The sequence below is a fragment of the Citrus sinensis genome, chromosome 2 (genome assembly GCF_022201045.2).
Source record: "Citrus sinensis cultivar Valencia sweet orange chromosome 2, DVS_A1.0, whole genome shotgun sequence".
NCBI lineage: Eukaryota > Viridiplantae > Streptophyta > Magnoliopsida > Sapindales > Rutaceae > Citrus > Citrus sinensis.
In genome coordinates, this window is record NC_068557.1 from 29922731 (window position 1) to 29940404 (window position 17674).

The following is a 17674-nucleotide window of genomic DNA, read 5'->3' on the forward strand; positions in this document are numbered from 1 at the left end:
TTATATAGTTGTTTATGAAGGGGGGTTCAGATAGTAAAACCAGAGTGCAAATCGGAGTTGAAAAGTCGGTAATAGCTTCGCATCTCAACAAACAATGAACAGAGAGTCAAAGAAAGTGAAACAGTAAAACAGAAAATTCAAGATAAAAAACTGATCCTTTGAGGTGGAGTTACAGTATTCAAGAAATAGGTATCGATTTCAATTTAGGGTTTTGAGTGAGCTGGTTGGAGAATAATGGTGAAATTGAGGCATTCTCGATTACAAGCGAAGAAATGGTCCACATTAACGCTGGTTCTGTCAATGCTATTCATGCTAACGATTGTTTTGTTGATGCTTCTTGCTATGGGAATTTTCTATATTCCAATCGGCGACGATGATTCTCCGCCAAATGATCTCACCTCCTTTCGCCGCCGCGCATTTGAAAAGTATGTGATCGAACTTTGCGACTCCTTTTTTTCTTAAATTATTAATTAAAGTAAACACAGCGCTTCTGGATGATCTCGAACATTTTGTTTTTGCTACGTTTTATTAATTTTAATATCTTTGCAAATTCTGTCGCAGACGTAGTGGTATTGCGGAGGAGAAAGGAGAGCAGTGGACGGAAATTGTTGCTTGGGAGCCTAGAGCTTTCGTTTACCATAATTTTCTGGTTAGTTTCTTTTATTTTTTAATTTTAACTGTTGCTGCTCTGTTTATTTAATTAAACAAGAAACCTAGGTTGGTAATTTTTCAGAAATAATACTGACTTGAGAATTTGATTTTATACAGTCCACGGCAGAATGTGAATACTTAATAGATCTTGCTAAACCTTATATGGTAAAGTCAACAGTTGTCGATAGCAAAACTGGTCAAAGCAAAGATAGCAGGTTTGCATTTCCTTGTTGCTATCTCCATTTTTTTGTTTTTGGCACATTGGATTAAGTTGGGAGGAAAAGAAAAAAAGAGAATTAAACTTACGTTTTGGTTAACATATTTATTGAGGAACTTGATATGTCTTGTCTATAGGGTGCGTACAAGCTCTGGCACGTTTCTGAAAAGAGGACAAGATAGAATTATTAGGGGAATTGAGAAGAGGATAGCAGACTTCACTTTTATTCCCATGGGTGAGTATCTGAAGTTCTAAAAGCTCCAGTTGAATTTCTTAGATGAAGGGTTTCTGAATTATGTCCTGACTAGCTTTTCTTTGTTTGATATTGAAAGGTGCTTAATCTTTCTCAAGAAAAATTGATGTACCTTATGCTCATTCTTTTTAAAACATATTCTCTTGTTTATTTCTTAATAAATATGAAACTCAGATGCCTGCTTGCATGTGCTTATTTTGCCAACTTTTTGCCTTGTATTCTGTTTGCATAGATTTTACAGAGTTCCTATTTATGTTCATGATTTTTCTGGCTTTCCTTTCAATCAGTTTGTTTGTACAATGCACATCTCAACTCAAAAAAGCCTTTTCCAGAAATCTTGCATGCTCATCTAAATGCAATAATACATTGTTTTACTTACTTCTAACACAATACTTTTTGCTAAAGCGTGCTCACTTGCTTAAGTATAACTTTTTCTATTTTATTTTAGGTTTCTTTGTTGCTGCTGCCTGCCCCTTTATTATTTTCGTTGCTCATCATTATGAGAGAAAACTGTGTAAATTTCTTTTTTACTGTAATTAGTTGCTTATCAATTCAAGAAATCGAGGTCTATTCAATCTAACCTTACAATCTACAGAGCATGGAGAAGGAATTCAAGTCCTCCATTATGAAGTTGGACAGAAATATGATGCTCACTATGATTACTTCCTTGATGAGTTCAACACAAAGAATGGAGGCCAACGAATGGCTACTCTTCTTATGTATTTGTAAGAACTAATTGCCTCCGCCAACATCTCAGGATATGCTCAACATGCACCTAAACTTTTGTTTAGCTGCATTTTCCATGGATATATGATGTTTGCCTTTCTGGCACTTTTTTTTTTTCCTACGGTTGTTTCAGGTCTGATGTTGAAGAAGGGGGTGAGACAGTGTTTCCTGCTGCCAATGCAAATTTTACTTCCGTGCGGTGGTGGAACGAGTTATCTGAATGCGGCAAACAAGGTCTCTCCGTAAAACCAAAAAGGGGTGATGCATTACTATTTTGGAGCATGAGACCTGATGCCACACTAGATCCTTCAAGTTTGCATGGTCGGTAATTGTGCATTTTTTCTGTTTGTCCATAGCTTTAACTGTAATTCAAAAGTGATGCAGCAATTTGTCTTCCATTTTAGAATGAAAAAATTGGCCTTTATTTGTTATTTATATATTTATTTATTTTTTACTGAAAGTTTTAACAAACGGGTTTCAGTCTTTTAACATGGTGTACTAAATTAGATAAATTCAATTTATGTTTGATGCTAGGCGGTTGCCCTGTGATTAGAGGGAACAAATGGTCAGCTACAAAATGGATGCATGTTCACGAGTACAAAGCCTAAGCAATAACATAAAGAGGTAAATGGTGAAAAAAATAGTTGAACTTTGTGAAACATGCATAAGGCATTATGTTTATGAAATTTAATATGCGTTGGCATGCATCTTTTTTGAGAACTTTGTGATATTTGTTGGTATGCATCTTGATACAATGGTATACAGCACATTTACCTGTTAAAATTTCGGATTCATGAGTTTGTGGCCTGCTTCTCTTCCTAAACAAGTTCCTAATGCAGGCAAGGACTTCATGTTCTTGGCCGGTGCTTTGCCAAATTGGAATTGCTATGGCCAAATCACCATTTTATGGATAGCCAAAAAGACCCAGCTAGGTGTTTTTGAAATCAATGACAATGATAAATTAGATGTGCTTGTAGGCACTGAAAATTAAGAATACAAAAGCTTGTCCTGTTTTTAGAATAAGATAGCTTTGGAGGCTTACAGAGTTTATACATGTGTTGAGTTTTCATTGATTCAACTTTCTGACGTTCTATTTCTTCCTTGCAGGACCTTAAGATGTCGATATCTTGAATCCTTTTCACAGCCATTTATGGTCTGTTTTGTAGGATAAAAGCTATAGCTGTCAAGAAAAAAGTTGATGGGTGTTTGGGAAACACTGTCAAGTAAATTATAGCTAGGCCAAATTAATGTTGGAGTAGAACGCGATCATTATATTTAAAAAAGAAAAAAAGAAAAATAGCCGGCAGCCCAGCTGCAGGACAGGGCAGTTTGAAACAAACGGAGCCTTGGGTAGAAAGCTTTTTGTTCGGCCGCCATTTGATAAATAGAGTGAGGTTCAGATAAGTGATCTGGTATTTGTACTTTCACTAATAAATAGGAATGTGGGGATGTGGGGGACCTGTCTATGGTACAGATTCTGTAACAAACATCTCCCGTCATCCCACCATCCGATTTTCTATTGTTTAGTTTCTCACTCCACATCCAACGGCTGATGCTGCAGTCTGTACCTTACAGATTCTGTAAGCTAGTCGAGTCCGGATGTGGGTGGTGTCTTGATATACATATGTAAACTAACGGTAAATTCTGAAATTCAAGATATATACAGATGCTTCGCTCGTGCTACGTGTGAAAGTGCGTGTGCTGTCAAGATTTTTATTTTATTTTTTATTTTATTGTTAAATACTTCTTTTAATTACTTTTTTTTTACCCGGTTTTTTGGTTATCGTATTGATTACAATTCAAAAATATAAATAACTTACCCTCGTTAGGGAGGTAACAAAAATAACTCATTTTTCGAGCGCACACTTTCCATGAGAAGCCTTATCCACGGAATCCTTGTTGCGAAGACAATCTTGCATTCAAATGTGGATATACTCAAAATAATCATAATCATCAGGCCATTAATATCGTTTCAGCTGGAATAGCGTCTCTGTGCCAATTTCCCTGTTGCTGGCTTAAAATCTCAGCAGAAATCTGAAGGTAGCGAACATAATCAGTGTATCTTTTTCCACCCGTGTGTGGATGTGTGAACCTAGGTAACAAAACTTTTGTACACAATGCTAGCAGCTAGATATAGGCATACACAAAGGAGAAAACAGATGAGGCATACACAAAGTTTTCGGTGAGAGCTCAGCTAGGTGAGGTTCTGGGCTGAAGCAGCGACGTGGCCATGTTCTTTGTCCCTCCATACATCTCACAACCTAATGGAGGAGTGACCTGATAATGGTTCGACCAACTTCGACAAACGTGCATCATAATTGGGGGACCATGTGAAATTTTCATCAACTCTAGCATCAGATAGTAATTACAAACATATAATTTCAAGGGGCTGAAATCCACAACCGCCATTAAGGCAAAATCAACTGGAACAGGAAGAAAGAAAACCTCATGCTCATATATTGAAGTTGTCTATACCTCCCTAACTAGCTATAGATAGAGTCAACTGTTAAGACTATGCTACTTAATGCCAAACAGAGAAGGAGAAGGACCATGAGTCACCAGCTAGTGGCACGACGTCCCAGTACATGTTCATGTTTATGTGATCCAGGTATGGCAGCCACACGAATCCTGTTGTTTTGATCACGGCCAATTGGAACTTCAATACAGCCAGAAGATTGAGAGGGCACTCCAGAGGTAAGAGTGATGATGTACACTCTGTGGATAGCATGTAGCTTGAAATGTTCTGATAAATGAAAATGAGAATGCTAGTTCTGCCATTGACATGTAAAAATATTATCAAGATAAAAGAAAATGCATGTTAGCCTAATCGCTAATTCAGCCATCAGGAAAAACAAAGAAGTATCCTTAGGAAGTTTACTAGGTTTTGCTCCTTAAAGTGGTTACAGGGCGGAACAAGCAATCCACTGGTGCCTTTGTCCAATTTGTACACAATCCCTGGGCGAACAGATGCTGCGGGTGTAATTTAAAAAGAAAAAAAAAAAAGAAAAGAGAAAAAACTCTTCATTATCATAAATATACTCTGCATCGGAAGAATTTCTTGATATGAAAATGCAAGTGGTGATGATTCATGAAGGCCATTTCACAAGTGTGCCAAACAACCTGTTAACGAACGGGGAATGTCGACCACGATTTTCAAAGCTTAAGAAGCAAAAAATAGCTTCAAGGAATGTTTGTTCTCCTGCTTAATTTCTGAAAGCACATCTAAAATATTCTGTAAACAAACGCCCGCATTTTCTTTGAAGCTAATATTTAAAATCATTCACGCGCTTCCACTCGGTAGCTAATGATTTTATTCCATATCAGCTAAAGTGTAAATTTGTACGGGTAATATTTGCTTAATAATTTTCTCAAATTTTAATAAAGTTTAAAATTTTGAACCAAATTGGTATTCATATATATATATATATACACAGATAGAGAGAGAGAGAGAGAGTATGCAAATCATTCCATGTCTATTTTTCACGAAAATATCTAAATAATAGTAAATTAAAATCATACGAATGCCCTTTGAACTGGCCCGGATACATCCTTGGCCACACCTGAACCACCTCCCAAAAGTTTCAAGTGAAATACTGAAATCGATGAAGCTAGTAGTGATTATATTGTTTGTGGAATCAAGTGGGGGGATAGATGAACCTAGCGGTGATTATATGTATTCCAAGTACATGTAAACCGCAACTAAAAGGATCATTTGTAATTTAAAATAGATCATCTATCTCAATGTTATTCAGTGAGGTCCTGTTTCTAGTTGTCCGCCCAAGCCGTTTGGATGCTTTTCGTTGGCCGACTTTTTTTGGTTTCGGTTTCGGTTTCGGTATCGGTTTCTCTAATCAGTCGGTGCATTACATTCTAATCAGTCTCGTAGCAAATGTGTTGAACTACTTGTGCTGCTAAAAACTAATTTCATGTTCTGTTCTGCTCTAATAATTTTCCTGTTTATTTTTGTACTTTAATTAGGTCACGACTGTCTAAATCATACACACCAGAAAGATCTTTCCCAAGAAATTCTCCGATACAGAAGTCTCAACAACAAGGAAAATTCGAAAAAGGATTAAAAACAAAAGGAAACTCTGGAAACATCCCAAAACTTTGAATATTAAATATGGGAAAATGATTCACTATTTATGTACAATTGACTAGCAACTCAACATGCAGGGATGAAAATGGAGTCAATCATATCATCAAGGATAGACCCAAATGAATTTCAAAAAATAAAATAAAATTTGCAAGCTCAGCGGACTGTATTAGACGGAGGGGTGGGTTGGCCCTGTTGAACAGACCATGGGGCGCGCCTGTTGTGGTCCTGAATATTATGCAATTACAAGGAGTCAGTAATTCACCACGAACACTAAGAATAATAATCAAGCCCATGTGTACTAATAAAAGAGTGTTTCAGATAAGTAATTTGTCTATGCACATCAGCAGATCAAATTTAAAACCTCTAGAGCATGCTTTACCATAATAATAGCTCTCGAGAACTATTTAATACGAAGTTGATAATAACTAGAGTTTTAGCCTCTATAGTTGTACCTCGCAAACAACTTTTAGGTACTGAGTTCACTACTGTCTCAAGTATTTATGTGGATATTAAATGCAGAATTATAGTTTCTTGAAAAATTATTGAAAGGATCATTCCCCCAAGCTCTGAACAACTATTCATCATCTCATTGAACAAATTTATGACATGGACCCAGGGCCCATCTTGGATACAATTCATTGTGGCACTCGTGACTTAGCTGGTGGGTAACGGTTTTCCACTTAAATGCCACCAGCTCTGCCTTCCTACTTAAGACATCCATCCCTAGTTGGTCTAATACTCAAATCTGGTTTGCTAGATCACACATACAGAGAAAGAGAGAGAGTCCACATACCCCAATTTCTGTCACAAAACAACATGAGGAACACCTGACTGATGGAGCTCCATATGGATACATCAGCAACACTGCACAACTAGCACACTTAACTTGCCCCACCTGATGAGCTGAAATAAAGGACACGGTTAAAAAAAATTTAACCATCCTATCATACTGAAGATTGTAAAGAAAAGGACAAATTTTGCTAAATTGACAATATTTTCACCATTCAAAAAAAAAAAAAAATCGAAGAAAGTATATATTTTGTGAAGGTGGGAGGATTTCTCTTCACATTTAAAAATCAAATATTTAGTTATCATTATGTATAGTTGAAACATTGCCGCATCTATGTGTGCAATGAATGATCACTGGTGTTTACGCTGTACCCTTACATGCGAGGTCATAGAATTTGGTAACACAAGGTTATTTCACCTAAGGTAGAGGTCCTTCAACACTGATGTGTCAAAACAAATTGTTTCATCTTCAAAAGGAACTGGTACAGAATTGAAGTTGCAAAAGAACAAGAAGAAGAGGGGTGGTTGAAGGGAGGTACAAGTAATAGTCAACAATGTGACATAAAATCATTTGAATACACTAGATGACTTCAGTGCCTCGTTCAATAAAATAAATAGTGGGAAAAGAATCACAAGGATCTTTTACTCCACTTAGGTGTATCTGCAATGATGTTGATGGGTTAAGCCAAAATATGCATTGAATTAGTTTTAATAAAGTCATAGCTACAACCCAGAATTTCAGAGGTATTTAACTTTTGCCTTCGAAATAAATGTATTGCAATCCCCCTTCATACGCTACATGGTTAGCAAAGATCAAAAGATTCAAGGGCGTGGTAGAGTAGTAAGAGGAAAGAGATACAGCGATGATCCCAAACAATGAAATCTTTCTACTCTATTTATTCATTTATTCATACAGAAGAGAGTAAAAGGTGGGGGTTTTGGGGCTGTTCGGTATGGTTGGCAAAACAACATATAATAGTAAGAGAGGAAAGAACCTTCTAGCACAAAGTTGACAGTCTGACAACATGAACATTTAACATGTCTGGCTCCTCGTGGATACGCAAGCAGTCGGCGGCAGGAACCACAAACCATTTGAGCCATTTCTGTCCAAAATTACAGAACAGGCAAAGTTGTCGGAAGTTTAGCAAACCAAATAATGCTGTGAGATTATGCTTGCAAGCACGACAAATAATAGGAAAAATCACATTGAATGGAAAATAAATCAATAAGTCATATAGATCCAGTAAAACCTTGATGGTAACAGGTTAAGGTCAGCCAAAATGACTCTTGAGACAGAGAATTCACTCTAGCTACACTCCACCATGTTGTCGTCATTTGGCAACTACTATACCAATGTGACAAACAACAGCACTTTAAATGCGTGTAAGGATTAAAACTTTCACTGGTGATCATACTCAATGTGATAGGAGATATAATTGAAGTCACGGAGAAAGGAATGTTGGCATGCCAATTGAACCCTCAAGTTGTACCACACAGGGCAAACATGAAAATATGCACCAAATACCTTGAATTCTTGCAATAGAAAAGCAAATCAAAGTTCAACTTAAAACACATATCTTATTCACACCTGTATTGACAACCTATGTATCATTGGATAAATTAGTTAATTAATATTTCCATGAGAATATTTTTTGCAATATTTAACCATAAGTTCATTTTTTCCTTTTCTTCAGTTGACAATTTGATAATAATTTATGAAATAATTCATTTGATAATTGCTCAGAAACAAAAGCCAAAACCCTTTAAACAAGCCAGAACCTCAAATGAAAGTAAACAACACTATACCTAAATGTTAACGGCTTCCGGCTGATGATTCAATAAAAACATTTTTCTTCGGGGTATTTAAAAATAAAATACAAATTATATATAAATCTCACCAGTTCACATAAATACGCACATAAACAGAACTACATAATGGGTATGGTAACTGACCGGAAGGTGAAGGCACCGGTAACGGCGGAGGAATGGGTTGCCACCCCGGCGGTGGCCCAGCTTCTTCATTTTCTTCTTGATTTTCCATAGATTCTTTTTCTCTGTTTTCCATTTGAATCTGACTTCGATAGTAACTCTGAATGATGATGAAATGAAAATAACAACTAAATAGACCGCACCGTTAAAGGTTCTCTTCTAAGCGTTAATTTTATCGGACACCCAATTGTACTGACATTTATTGCATAATCCCCACAACTCCAAAAAGTCATCTACTACCACCCAACCGTTAGATTTAATCCTTAACCGGATTGACCAAATAAACAGCCATGGCCATTTTTCTTTTTTTTTTCTTTTTTTCCCTGTTTCTGCCGGGGGTTCCTACTTAGTCGGCATTCTTGGGCAATGACCATGGCATATGAGCTCTTCAAAAATCAGCTCCCAGGCATAAGGAATATTAACATGCAAACAATCATATATAAATCGATTAAAATATCTCAATTATTTCATGAGAAACAAAAATAATCACAATATGTAATATGAGATAAAACTGTGGTGCAACTGTGCCACAGTTGCACTGTAGTCTGATCTATATAATATGTATGTGTTTGCGGTAAATTTAGAATGATATTTTTCAACTGATAAATAAATGACACGTGGACAATTATAAGGGTAAAATAAGTACAATACTTGGAGTAATATAAAAATGTCATTTGAAAGAATTAATTACATTAAATTAACTTAGAAATCAATGGTTAATGTTGTATACTTCAAAATATTTGTGAGAAAAAATAAAGTTAGTATAAAAAAAATATGCTTATCTTTCTTTTTTTTTAAATATAACACGTAAATCTAAAAATATTTTCTCTTTTTAACCTAAGGATGACATCTAGTCCTAACTTTTATGCATTTCCCTTACCATATACATGTCTCATTCACCCATACAAATGCATGCTCTTTTTTTCTTTCATCTCCTTGCCTATTTTTCTCTTCTCTCCATCTTTTAGATCATCACCCATTTCTCCATTTTTGAAGGTTCTTTATATTCTCTATCTTCATCATCTTCTCCACCATATTATTACTCTCCTTATTTTCATTCACCATCTTCATCTTTATTAAGACCAAACATCTTTATATGGCTATCTAACTTATGCTATTCATCTATTCCAATTCATATACAACAAATATGAAAAAAAAAAAAATTAAAGTTCATGGATTTCAAGTCTACAATAGTACGGTACAATGGACTCATAAATCATCACACCAAAGATAAATGTCTACTTAATTTTGAAGATGCTATTCGTGCCCCATACTAGATTTTATAAAATAAACGAAACTATGATTTAAATGAACTATTGAGTGATGAAAGATATCTTAAAATTTCATCACAATTTATGTGACATCTAATATGTCATTTATTTAGTAATTGATAATTTTTAATAACTTTAAATAAATTAATTGTAATATCTTACTATTTAATTGATGAATGACATATTATTTGCAATGTGTAGCATTACTCATATAAATTTTTTCTAAATAATGTAGCATTTACCATGTTATTTATTTATTAGTATTACGAAATTATCTTATTATTAATAGTTTGGTCACCTATTACTTAACATGTAATGTTAATTTAGGTTATAAACTTACTTTGTATCCCAAGATCGATAATTATGAAATTAACAAATTAGTAATGAAGGATTTAGTTGATTGATTTGACGAACTTACAACTAGCTTGAGTTTTAGGAAACAGTAAGGACTTGATTGTAAATTAGCAACCAAAATTTTAAAATAGAAGGGGTTGCACTTACACCGCCCTCTCCCGGCGAGCAGTCCCAGAATCCTTTCAAGAGCTCGTCTCGCTACATCAAAACTCTCTTATGGAGCTCTTCTCCTAGGTTTTGAATATTATAAAATGATGATGGAAGAAGAAAGTGATTCCGAATAGCAACAGCTTGAGGAGGACTGGAGGAGGATGAAGAGGAGGAGACTACACAGGAGGAGGCGTGGGCGGTTATTTCAGCTTATTTTGAAGAAAAGGGTTTGGTTAGGCAGCAACTAGATTCCTTTGATGAATTCAATCAGAACACTATGCAAGAAATCGTTGATGAATCCGCAGATATCGAGATTCGCCCAGAATCCCAACACAATCCCGGTCAACAATCTGATTTTGCTGAGGTTTTACAATCATACACTATTTATGAAGAAGTTAATAAATGACTTGAGCTTCTACCTGAAGAAGAGGAAGCTATTATATGTACAAGCATTCTGTACATATTACGAGTGATAAAAATTACTCGAGTTTCCACCTGAAGAAGCTATAATGTGTACAAGCATTTCTTTTTTGTTAAAATTGTTATTAGCCTTAAAAAGTTAATTATTACAGAAAAATATAACTGCGTCCAATGAGTATTTTAATGAATTACAAATAGAAATTGAAACTTACTGACATTGGATTATGTGCAGACCATCTACAAGATCAGTTTTGGTTAAGATATATCTGAGCAAACCGATGATGACAGAATCAGATGGAGAGACTGCCACATTATTCCTAAAGGCTGCAAGATTGAGGAATTTAACATACTCTGCTCCTTTGTACGTGGATGTTACGAAGAGAGTTATTAAGAAAGGGCACGATGGTGAAGAAGTCACCTAAACCCAAGATTTCACTAAAGTTTTCATCGGAAAGGTGTGTAGTTTATTTATTTCTTCTTATTATTATTATTATTATTATTTTCTTTTTAATGATGGGATTGGTTTTATCTCTGAAAACTCACCAGTTAATGCATTTCTAGGTTCCTATAATGCTTCGATCAAGTTATTGCACACTATATCAAAACTCACAGAAGGCTTTAACGGAGCTTGGGGAATGCCCATATGATGAAGGTGGATATTTTATTATCAATGGAAGTGAAAAAGTTCTGATTGCTCAGGAGAAGATGAGCACCAATCATGTCTATGTCTTCAAGAAAAGGCAGCCAAACAAGTACGCCTACGTGGCAGAAGTTTGTTCTATGGCAGAGTCCCAAAACAGGCCACCCAGCACGATTTTTGTGCCGATGCTTTCTCGGACTAGTGCCAAAGGGGTAATGATAACCCTTTTAGTGTTTGAAGATGGTTTTTTATTTTCTTTTACCAGTTATCTTTATTCTATTTTCCAGCTATCAAAGCAGCTATTAGTACCTCTCATTTACTGCATCTGCGACTTGACTTTGTTTCCATTCTATTTAATTTGTTGCAGGGCTCTTCGGGGCAGTACATTCATGCTACCCTTCCATACATTCGAACTGAAATTCCTATTATCATTTTGTTTCGGGCTTTGGGGTTTACAGCTGACGAAGATATATTAGAGCACATTTGCTATGACTTCCAAGATACTCAAATGATGGAATTGCTTCGGCCTTCCCTGGAGGAAGCATTTTTCATTCAAAATCAACAGGTATCTACCTCTACTTCTGCCGTGAATTATTTCTTTAGAATGATTTGCCTGCTGTTACATATTTTTGATTGAGATGCTAATTTGTGCGAGAGAAGTTATATGCTTACTTTCTAGTGACATGGATAACCATCTGATATTCTATCCTCTGTATATGCCTTTCTCAGTCAACCTTCCTCCTTCCTTTATTCCTCCTCCACCCTCTTCTCATCTTAAACTCCACTATATATGGAAAATATTCTCTAGTGTGTGGGATATATGAATCCATATTAATTCTCTTTGCACCAATTTTTTCAATGAAATTTTATATTACAAATATCTCTTTGAGTTAAATTACAAAGCCATCCTCTTTTATATTCCCTACTTTTTGAAACTCTTTCTTTGTGTGATCAAGTGTCTACATTTGCTATTTATCTTTTTCCCATTCTATGTCTCTTTTGTTGGTCAATGGACCCTCTTCTGTTTTGGCACAAGAATGTTATTTCATGAGAGCATTCAGTTTGATAACAGCAATCAACTGTGCATGCTGCACAAGTTGAAATTTCTCTCTTGGTTATCACTAAAATTAAGTTATTTCTCCACATAACAAGCTGAAACTCTTGTTCTTTCTATTAGTAGGTCCAAAGTTGCTTTTTATTCGCTGCTGAACTAGTTTTTAAAGGCATGAATTTTTATATGTATTAGTTGCTTCATTGGGCTTTATAAGAATTCTCCTAGAATCCTTAGAGGAAATCTGCGTTATATTTGTCATTTTTCTTGTTTGATTTGTGGTAATTCTTTTATTTTTTTTGGGCCAAATACACGCTGCCTCACTGCGATTTCATATTATATGGAAGCAAGTGTGTGAATGAGAGAAGGAAAGGGGGTCATTTTTGGAATGTAAGAGGGTGTGTGAGTGTATAATCTGAATTGTTCTTTTAAATTAGTTTACTTGTTATCTAATTTTTTGTGCCTTCTCTGATATCAGTTGGCTTACTCTGTAAACTATTTAGGTGTTCTCTTCCATGAATGCAGTGAAGTTTGTATCGGACCAGTCTTGTTTCGTCTTCTTGTAGTTTTCTTTTTCTTTTTAATAGTTTCCTAGGGATCGTGGTTTCGGTGCTTGAACCTCTTTGAAACTGTAATGTTCCTCTCTTGTGTACTGCACTAGAGTACATTGGAAAAAGAGGAGCAACTGTTGGTGTGACTAGGGAAAAGATGATAAAGTACGTGCTAGCTCAGCAATATTATTTGGGTTTCAAATTCTATATGTGAAGTTCTATCATGTTTAGGTGATTCTCCTTTCAGATACGCCAAAGAGATCCTTCAAAAGGAAATGCTTCCTCATGTTGGTACAGGAGACTTCTGTGAAACAAAGAAAGCTTACTATTTTGGGTTAGTTTGATGCTTCTATATGCTTTAGCATTGGGATCCCTTCTGAGTTGTTTTCATGGCTAAATCTTTCATTGTTCCTATCTCCACCAGACATATCATTCATCGGCTTCTTCTATGCGCACTTGGCCGGAGGGCTGAAGATGATAGGGATCATTATGGCAACAAGAGGCTGGACCTTGCTGGTCCTTTGCTTGGAGGCTTGTTTAGAACGGTTTGTTTGTTGATATAAATATATATGCACACACACACACTTTAATATGAATATGAATTAATCTTTCAGTTTTCTTAATCGTTCATGGTGCTTGTATTAATGCAGCTCTTTAGAAAGTTAACCGGGGATGTAAGAAGTTACGTGCAAAAGGTTATTTGCTATTAATTAGTTTTAGTTTATGTCTCTCTCTCCTTTTCTTTTAAATGGTTTTTACTTAAATTGCTCAATCATTTTATAGTGTGTTGATAATGGGAAGGATGTTAACTTGCAATTTGCTATCAAAGCCAAAACCATTACCGGTGGTCTCAAGTACTCGCTTGCTACTGGAAACTGGGGTCAAGGAAATGCAGCTGGTACAAGAGCTGGAGTTTCACAGGTTTGAGACTATTAGTTTTTCCGTGTGAATTCTAGAATAGTTTCTTTGTTCCCTGACTGAAACATTTTCTTTTCTGGTAGAATAATTATATTACATTCATTCTTCTATAGGTGTTAAATTGTCTAACATACGCCTCCACTTTGTCACATTTATGAAGATTAAATTCCCCCCAGGCCGCGAAGGTGAAAGCGCTTGTGCATGAATTTGTTGACATGATCTTTGTTTCAGTTTGGGGATGAATTTTCCCTCCTTGGCATCTTCTTTTTTTATTTTATTTTATTTTATTTTTTAGCACTTATTATTTGTCTTGTCCTATTTTCACTCATGGAGTTTGCCTGTACCAGGGAAATTGGCCAAACCTAGGCAGTTGCACAATTCACAGTGGGGAATGATGTGCCCAGCTGAAACACCTGAAGGGCAAGTGAGAGTAGTTTGCAAAATAATTGAACTTCTGCGACTGTGTGTATGTTGTTTCCATAACCCCTTTGTTTTAAAATGGTGCTTATGCATGTATTTTTTCTTGTCAGTTCAGGCTTGTGGTTTGGTAAAGAATCTCGCATTGATGGTGTACATAACAATTGGATCAGCAGCATATCCAATTTTGGAATTTTTAGAAGAATGGGGAACAGAGAATTTTGAGGTGCATTCTCATTTGTTCTGTAATGTCCAATCGTAAAAGTTTAGTACTAAACGCACAGATTATTAATAAAGAATTGGATGTTACTGGTACTGGCATCGCAAATATTTGCTACGAAGTTCGCCTCATCCGGAGAAGTTACCAATAAACTTGATGCCCTCTTTAGAAGGTGACGTTCAAGTTCGGCTCTTCTTTTGCTTACCGGTGGAGTTTCTGCTAATGCAACAAGTGCTAGAAAAGATTATGTCTCATGTACAAATCGAAGAATACGGTCAACGACAGGTGTCAACCTTACGGGATAGACAATAAATTTTGGGATTATAGCGAATCGAAAAATCAATTGGTTTCAAGTTATCCAAGAGTCTCCCAAAGGCTCCATTGTTACAACTCAAAATTAATTCCTTTCGCTTAAGTTTCCTTTTTTCCTTTTTATTTGTTAAGCTGACATGTTGTGTTTATATGCTGTACATACACAGGAGGTCTTGATTGTTTACTGTTTAGACTTATGAATTCATCTTGGAAATGGAAGATTATTCACGGTTAATTATACGACTAAAATCAATTATATAATCGCAAGATGGTTCTAGTAAAAGGCTTTGTCATTATAGTTTGATTAGTTTATGCTCCTAAATTCTAAGCGTAGATAATAAAATTGTTTAAAAAATTTACATTCCTAATTCATCGTTGACTTGTATCATAAAAAATAGCATTATCGGCAAAATTAAAACTAGTTATTTTATATGTCCCATCCGATCTCATGCGAGAGAAATGATGGCATGATACCTATATGACACTAAATTAGAAGAAACATAAAAGATATTAGCAAATAACTCATGTGAAAGTTACAATCCAAAACCAAAAGCACAAGTCATTAGTTGCAAATGATTTGTGCGCAAACCATAATAATATCACATAGCTTTTACTTGGGTATTTTTCCATTTTTTTTTACTTGGGTATTTTTCCATTTTTTCTTCTTTGTATGGCATAGACTATATTTTTCCAATCTTGTAACCTGCCCAAGATCATTAAAAAAGAAGTTAATTTTGTGCCTAATTAATTAGATTTTACCAAAGTTTATACAATTTATCGTGGAAATTGAGTTAGCGACATTTAACTACCCACCCATCCGCTTGTCTCTCTCTCTCTTTCCACTGCAAACCGGCGGTAGCTACCAAGTGTATCTGCCATGTAAAACAATTGTTTAGAAAGGAATAAGAAGCAACTCGGTGTCCACGTGCCCAAAAATTGGAACCGCCGTACAGGTTCGTTCATATACCTTGTTAGGTGAACAGAAACACGGATAATAATTTTCAGCAAAATTATTGCATTTTTAAGGCTTGAATCCATGCATTATTGGTGCAACCAATGTGTACGAAGAGAGACTTAATCAAACTGGGTAATTTCAGATTAGCTGCTTAATTGGTGTTCCTCTACATGCAGGAATTTGTCATTGCAAGCACGAAAATTTCAAGTACTCACAGACAGGTTACCAAATTTGATTCTCGTTCGAGGAACACAAAGAAAACAAGTGCACCACCTCCTATCTGTCTTCCTAACACACTACACACATATTTCTCACTATACTCATCGGTTTTTGGCATTTAAATTTCTGCCAAGAGCCCCATTTCCCTTTTAATTTACTCGGCTCTCTAGAAAGCAAGCCCAAGCTCAACTAAAATGACCATGACCAAGAGGATCATCACCAATCTTCTGAGGCTTATAGCCCTGGGAGCGACAGTTGCTGCCATTGTTGTTATGGTTACAAGCCATCAGTCAGCTGAAGTTTTTAACTTAACATTCACAGCTAAATTCAGCAATGAACCCGTATTCAAGTAAGCCTTCAGTCTTCACCATCGCCTCATCTTCTTATCCAAATTTCTTAGCTAGGCATTCTTATTTACACAATCTTCATTTTTTTTTTGTTATTAGACTAATGTTTGGTGTGTGTGTGTGTATATATATATATAGGTACTTTGTTGTCGCAGAAGCAATTGCTTGTGGCTACACCCTCGTAGTTCTCATTCTGTCTTCCAGAAGCCTGCTTTGGCGATTAATAGTCATACTGGATGCGGTAATAGAGAAATTTCAACAATTTGATTTTAATTTTTCTGGGTTTACTTATTGTGTCATGTTGTATTGGTTTATCAGGTTATGACAGCGGTGCTAACTTCAAGCATATCGGCCGCATTGGCAATAGCTCGTGTAGGGAAGAAAGGCAACAGTCATGCTGGTTGGCTACCTATCTGTGGACAAGTTCCAAAGTTTTGTGACCATGTCACTGGAGCTCTTGTTTGTGGTTTTGTCGCCGCAATTGTCTACGCATTGCTTCTTGTTTTTTCTCTCTATTCTGCCCTCGGTCCTGTATTTGGTGTAAAACCTTAAGACGGTTCCCTACCCTAGCATATGCAGATTTTGTTCATGTTTTAAATGCTTTGATTTTTCTCCTATAATATTTCTACCCACCCTTGTTCCCTCTGTATAAGCTAATCAGTGTACTTATATATTGTATATACATCTGCTAATGATCAATTACATAGTTATTATATTAGTACATCATGCAAGTAGTAACTAGTAGCTGTATATTGAGAGAGATTGATCTTTTGGAGAAATTTTAAAATATTTCTGATGTATTACAATCAATTGATGTATGTATGATATATGTAATTGAATTTAATATAACCACTACTTATATGATGATATTTCAAAATAAATACACATATATTATAAATATCATTTACTTATTGTATAATTATCGCGGTATCTCCGATATATTATAAATTTTCCCAACCTTTTGAGCACATAAAAATATCAATTTTGTCTCTCAACCTTAACGAATAAAAAAAAAAAAAGGGTCGTTAAGCCCATCAACGAATCCACTATTCCAGGTCCAGTACCGGCATATCCACGAGGACAAGGTTCACCTCCCAAAATAAAATAAAAATAAAAATGAAAATA

General features: G+C 35.6%; 3 protein-coding genes and 1 pseudogene across 3 annotated transcripts; 3 read left to right on the top strand and 1 right to left on the bottom strand.

Moving 5' to 3' along the window:
* Positions 1-21: 21 nt before the first annotated feature.
* LOC102628780 (probable prolyl 4-hydroxylase 3) lies at positions 22-3147 on the top strand. Its single transcript, XM_006467742.4, has 8 exons — positions 22-425; positions 562-649; positions 769-866; positions 1006-1103; positions 1717-1846; positions 1981-2168; positions 2382-2471; positions 2955-3147. Exons 1-7 carry the CDS (start codon positions 235-237, stop codon positions 2453-2455), a joined length of 867 nt encoding a protein of 288 aa, XP_006467805.2. The 5' UTR covers positions 22-234; the 3' UTR covers positions 2456-2471; positions 2955-3147.
* Positions 3148-5937: 2790 nt separating this feature from the next.
* On the bottom strand, positions 5938-9136 carry LOC102628479 (protein LOL2). Its single transcript, XM_006467741.4, has 4 exons — positions 8689-9136; positions 7731-7838; positions 6740-6849; positions 5938-6171 (listed from the first exon to the last, which is right to left on the bottom strand). Exons 1-4 carry the CDS (start codon positions 8798-8800, stop codon positions 6100-6102), a joined length of 402 nt encoding a protein of 133 aa, XP_006467804.1. The 5' UTR covers positions 8801-9136; the 3' UTR covers positions 5938-6099.
* A 1357-nt stretch (positions 9137-10493) lies between these two features.
* On the top strand, positions 10494-15263 carry LOC102625303 (DNA-directed RNA polymerase II subunit RPB2-like; annotated as a pseudogene).
* Positions 15264-15687: 424 nt separating this feature from the next.
* Positions 15688-17620, top strand: LOC102628188 (CASP-like protein 1C3). The gene is made up of 3 exons (XM_006467740.4): positions 15688-16551; positions 16688-16790; positions 16868-17620. The coding sequence occupies exons 1-3, from the start codon at positions 16397-16399 to the stop codon at positions 17099-17101; spliced, it is 492 nt and encodes a 163-aa protein (XP_006467803.2). The 5' UTR covers positions 15688-16396; the 3' UTR covers positions 17102-17620.
* Positions 17621-17674: the final 54 nt, after the last annotated feature.

Coding starts and splice junctions, on each gene's coding strand:
- LOC102628188 (XM_006467740.4), top strand. CDS start 16,397: ATGACCATGACCAAGAGGATCATCACCAATCTTCTGAGGCTTATAGCC. Junction 16,552..16,687: donor AGCAATGAACCCGTATTCAA/GTAAGCCTTCAG, acceptor ATATATATATAG/GTACTTTGTTGTCGCAGAAG. Junction 16,791..16,867: donor TAATAGTCATACTGGATGCG/GTAATAGAGAAA, acceptor TTGGTTTATCAG/GTTATGACAGCGGTGCTAAC.
- LOC102628780 (XM_006467742.4), top strand. CDS start 235: ATGGTGAAATTGAGGCATTCTCGATTACAAGCGAAGAAATGGTCCACA. Junction 867..1,005: donor GGTCAAAGCAAAGATAGCAG/GTTTGCATTTCC, acceptor TCTTGTCTATAG/GGTGCGTACAAGCTCTGGCA. Junction 2,169..2,381: donor AGATCCTTCAAGTTTGCATG/GTCGGTAATTGT, acceptor GTTTGATGCTAG/GCGGTTGCCCTGTGATTAGA.
- LOC102628479 (XM_006467741.4), bottom strand. CDS start 8,800: ATGGAAAACAGAGAAAAAGAATCTATGGAAAATCAAGAAGAAAATGAA. Junction 6,850..7,730: donor TGTCAACTTTGTGCTAGAAG/GTTCTTTCCTCT, acceptor CCTTTATTTCAG/CTCATCAGGTGGGGCAAGTT. Junction 6,172..6,739: donor GTTTTGTGACAGAAATTGGG/GTATGTGGACTC, acceptor CATAATATTCAG/GACCACAACAGGCGCGCCCC.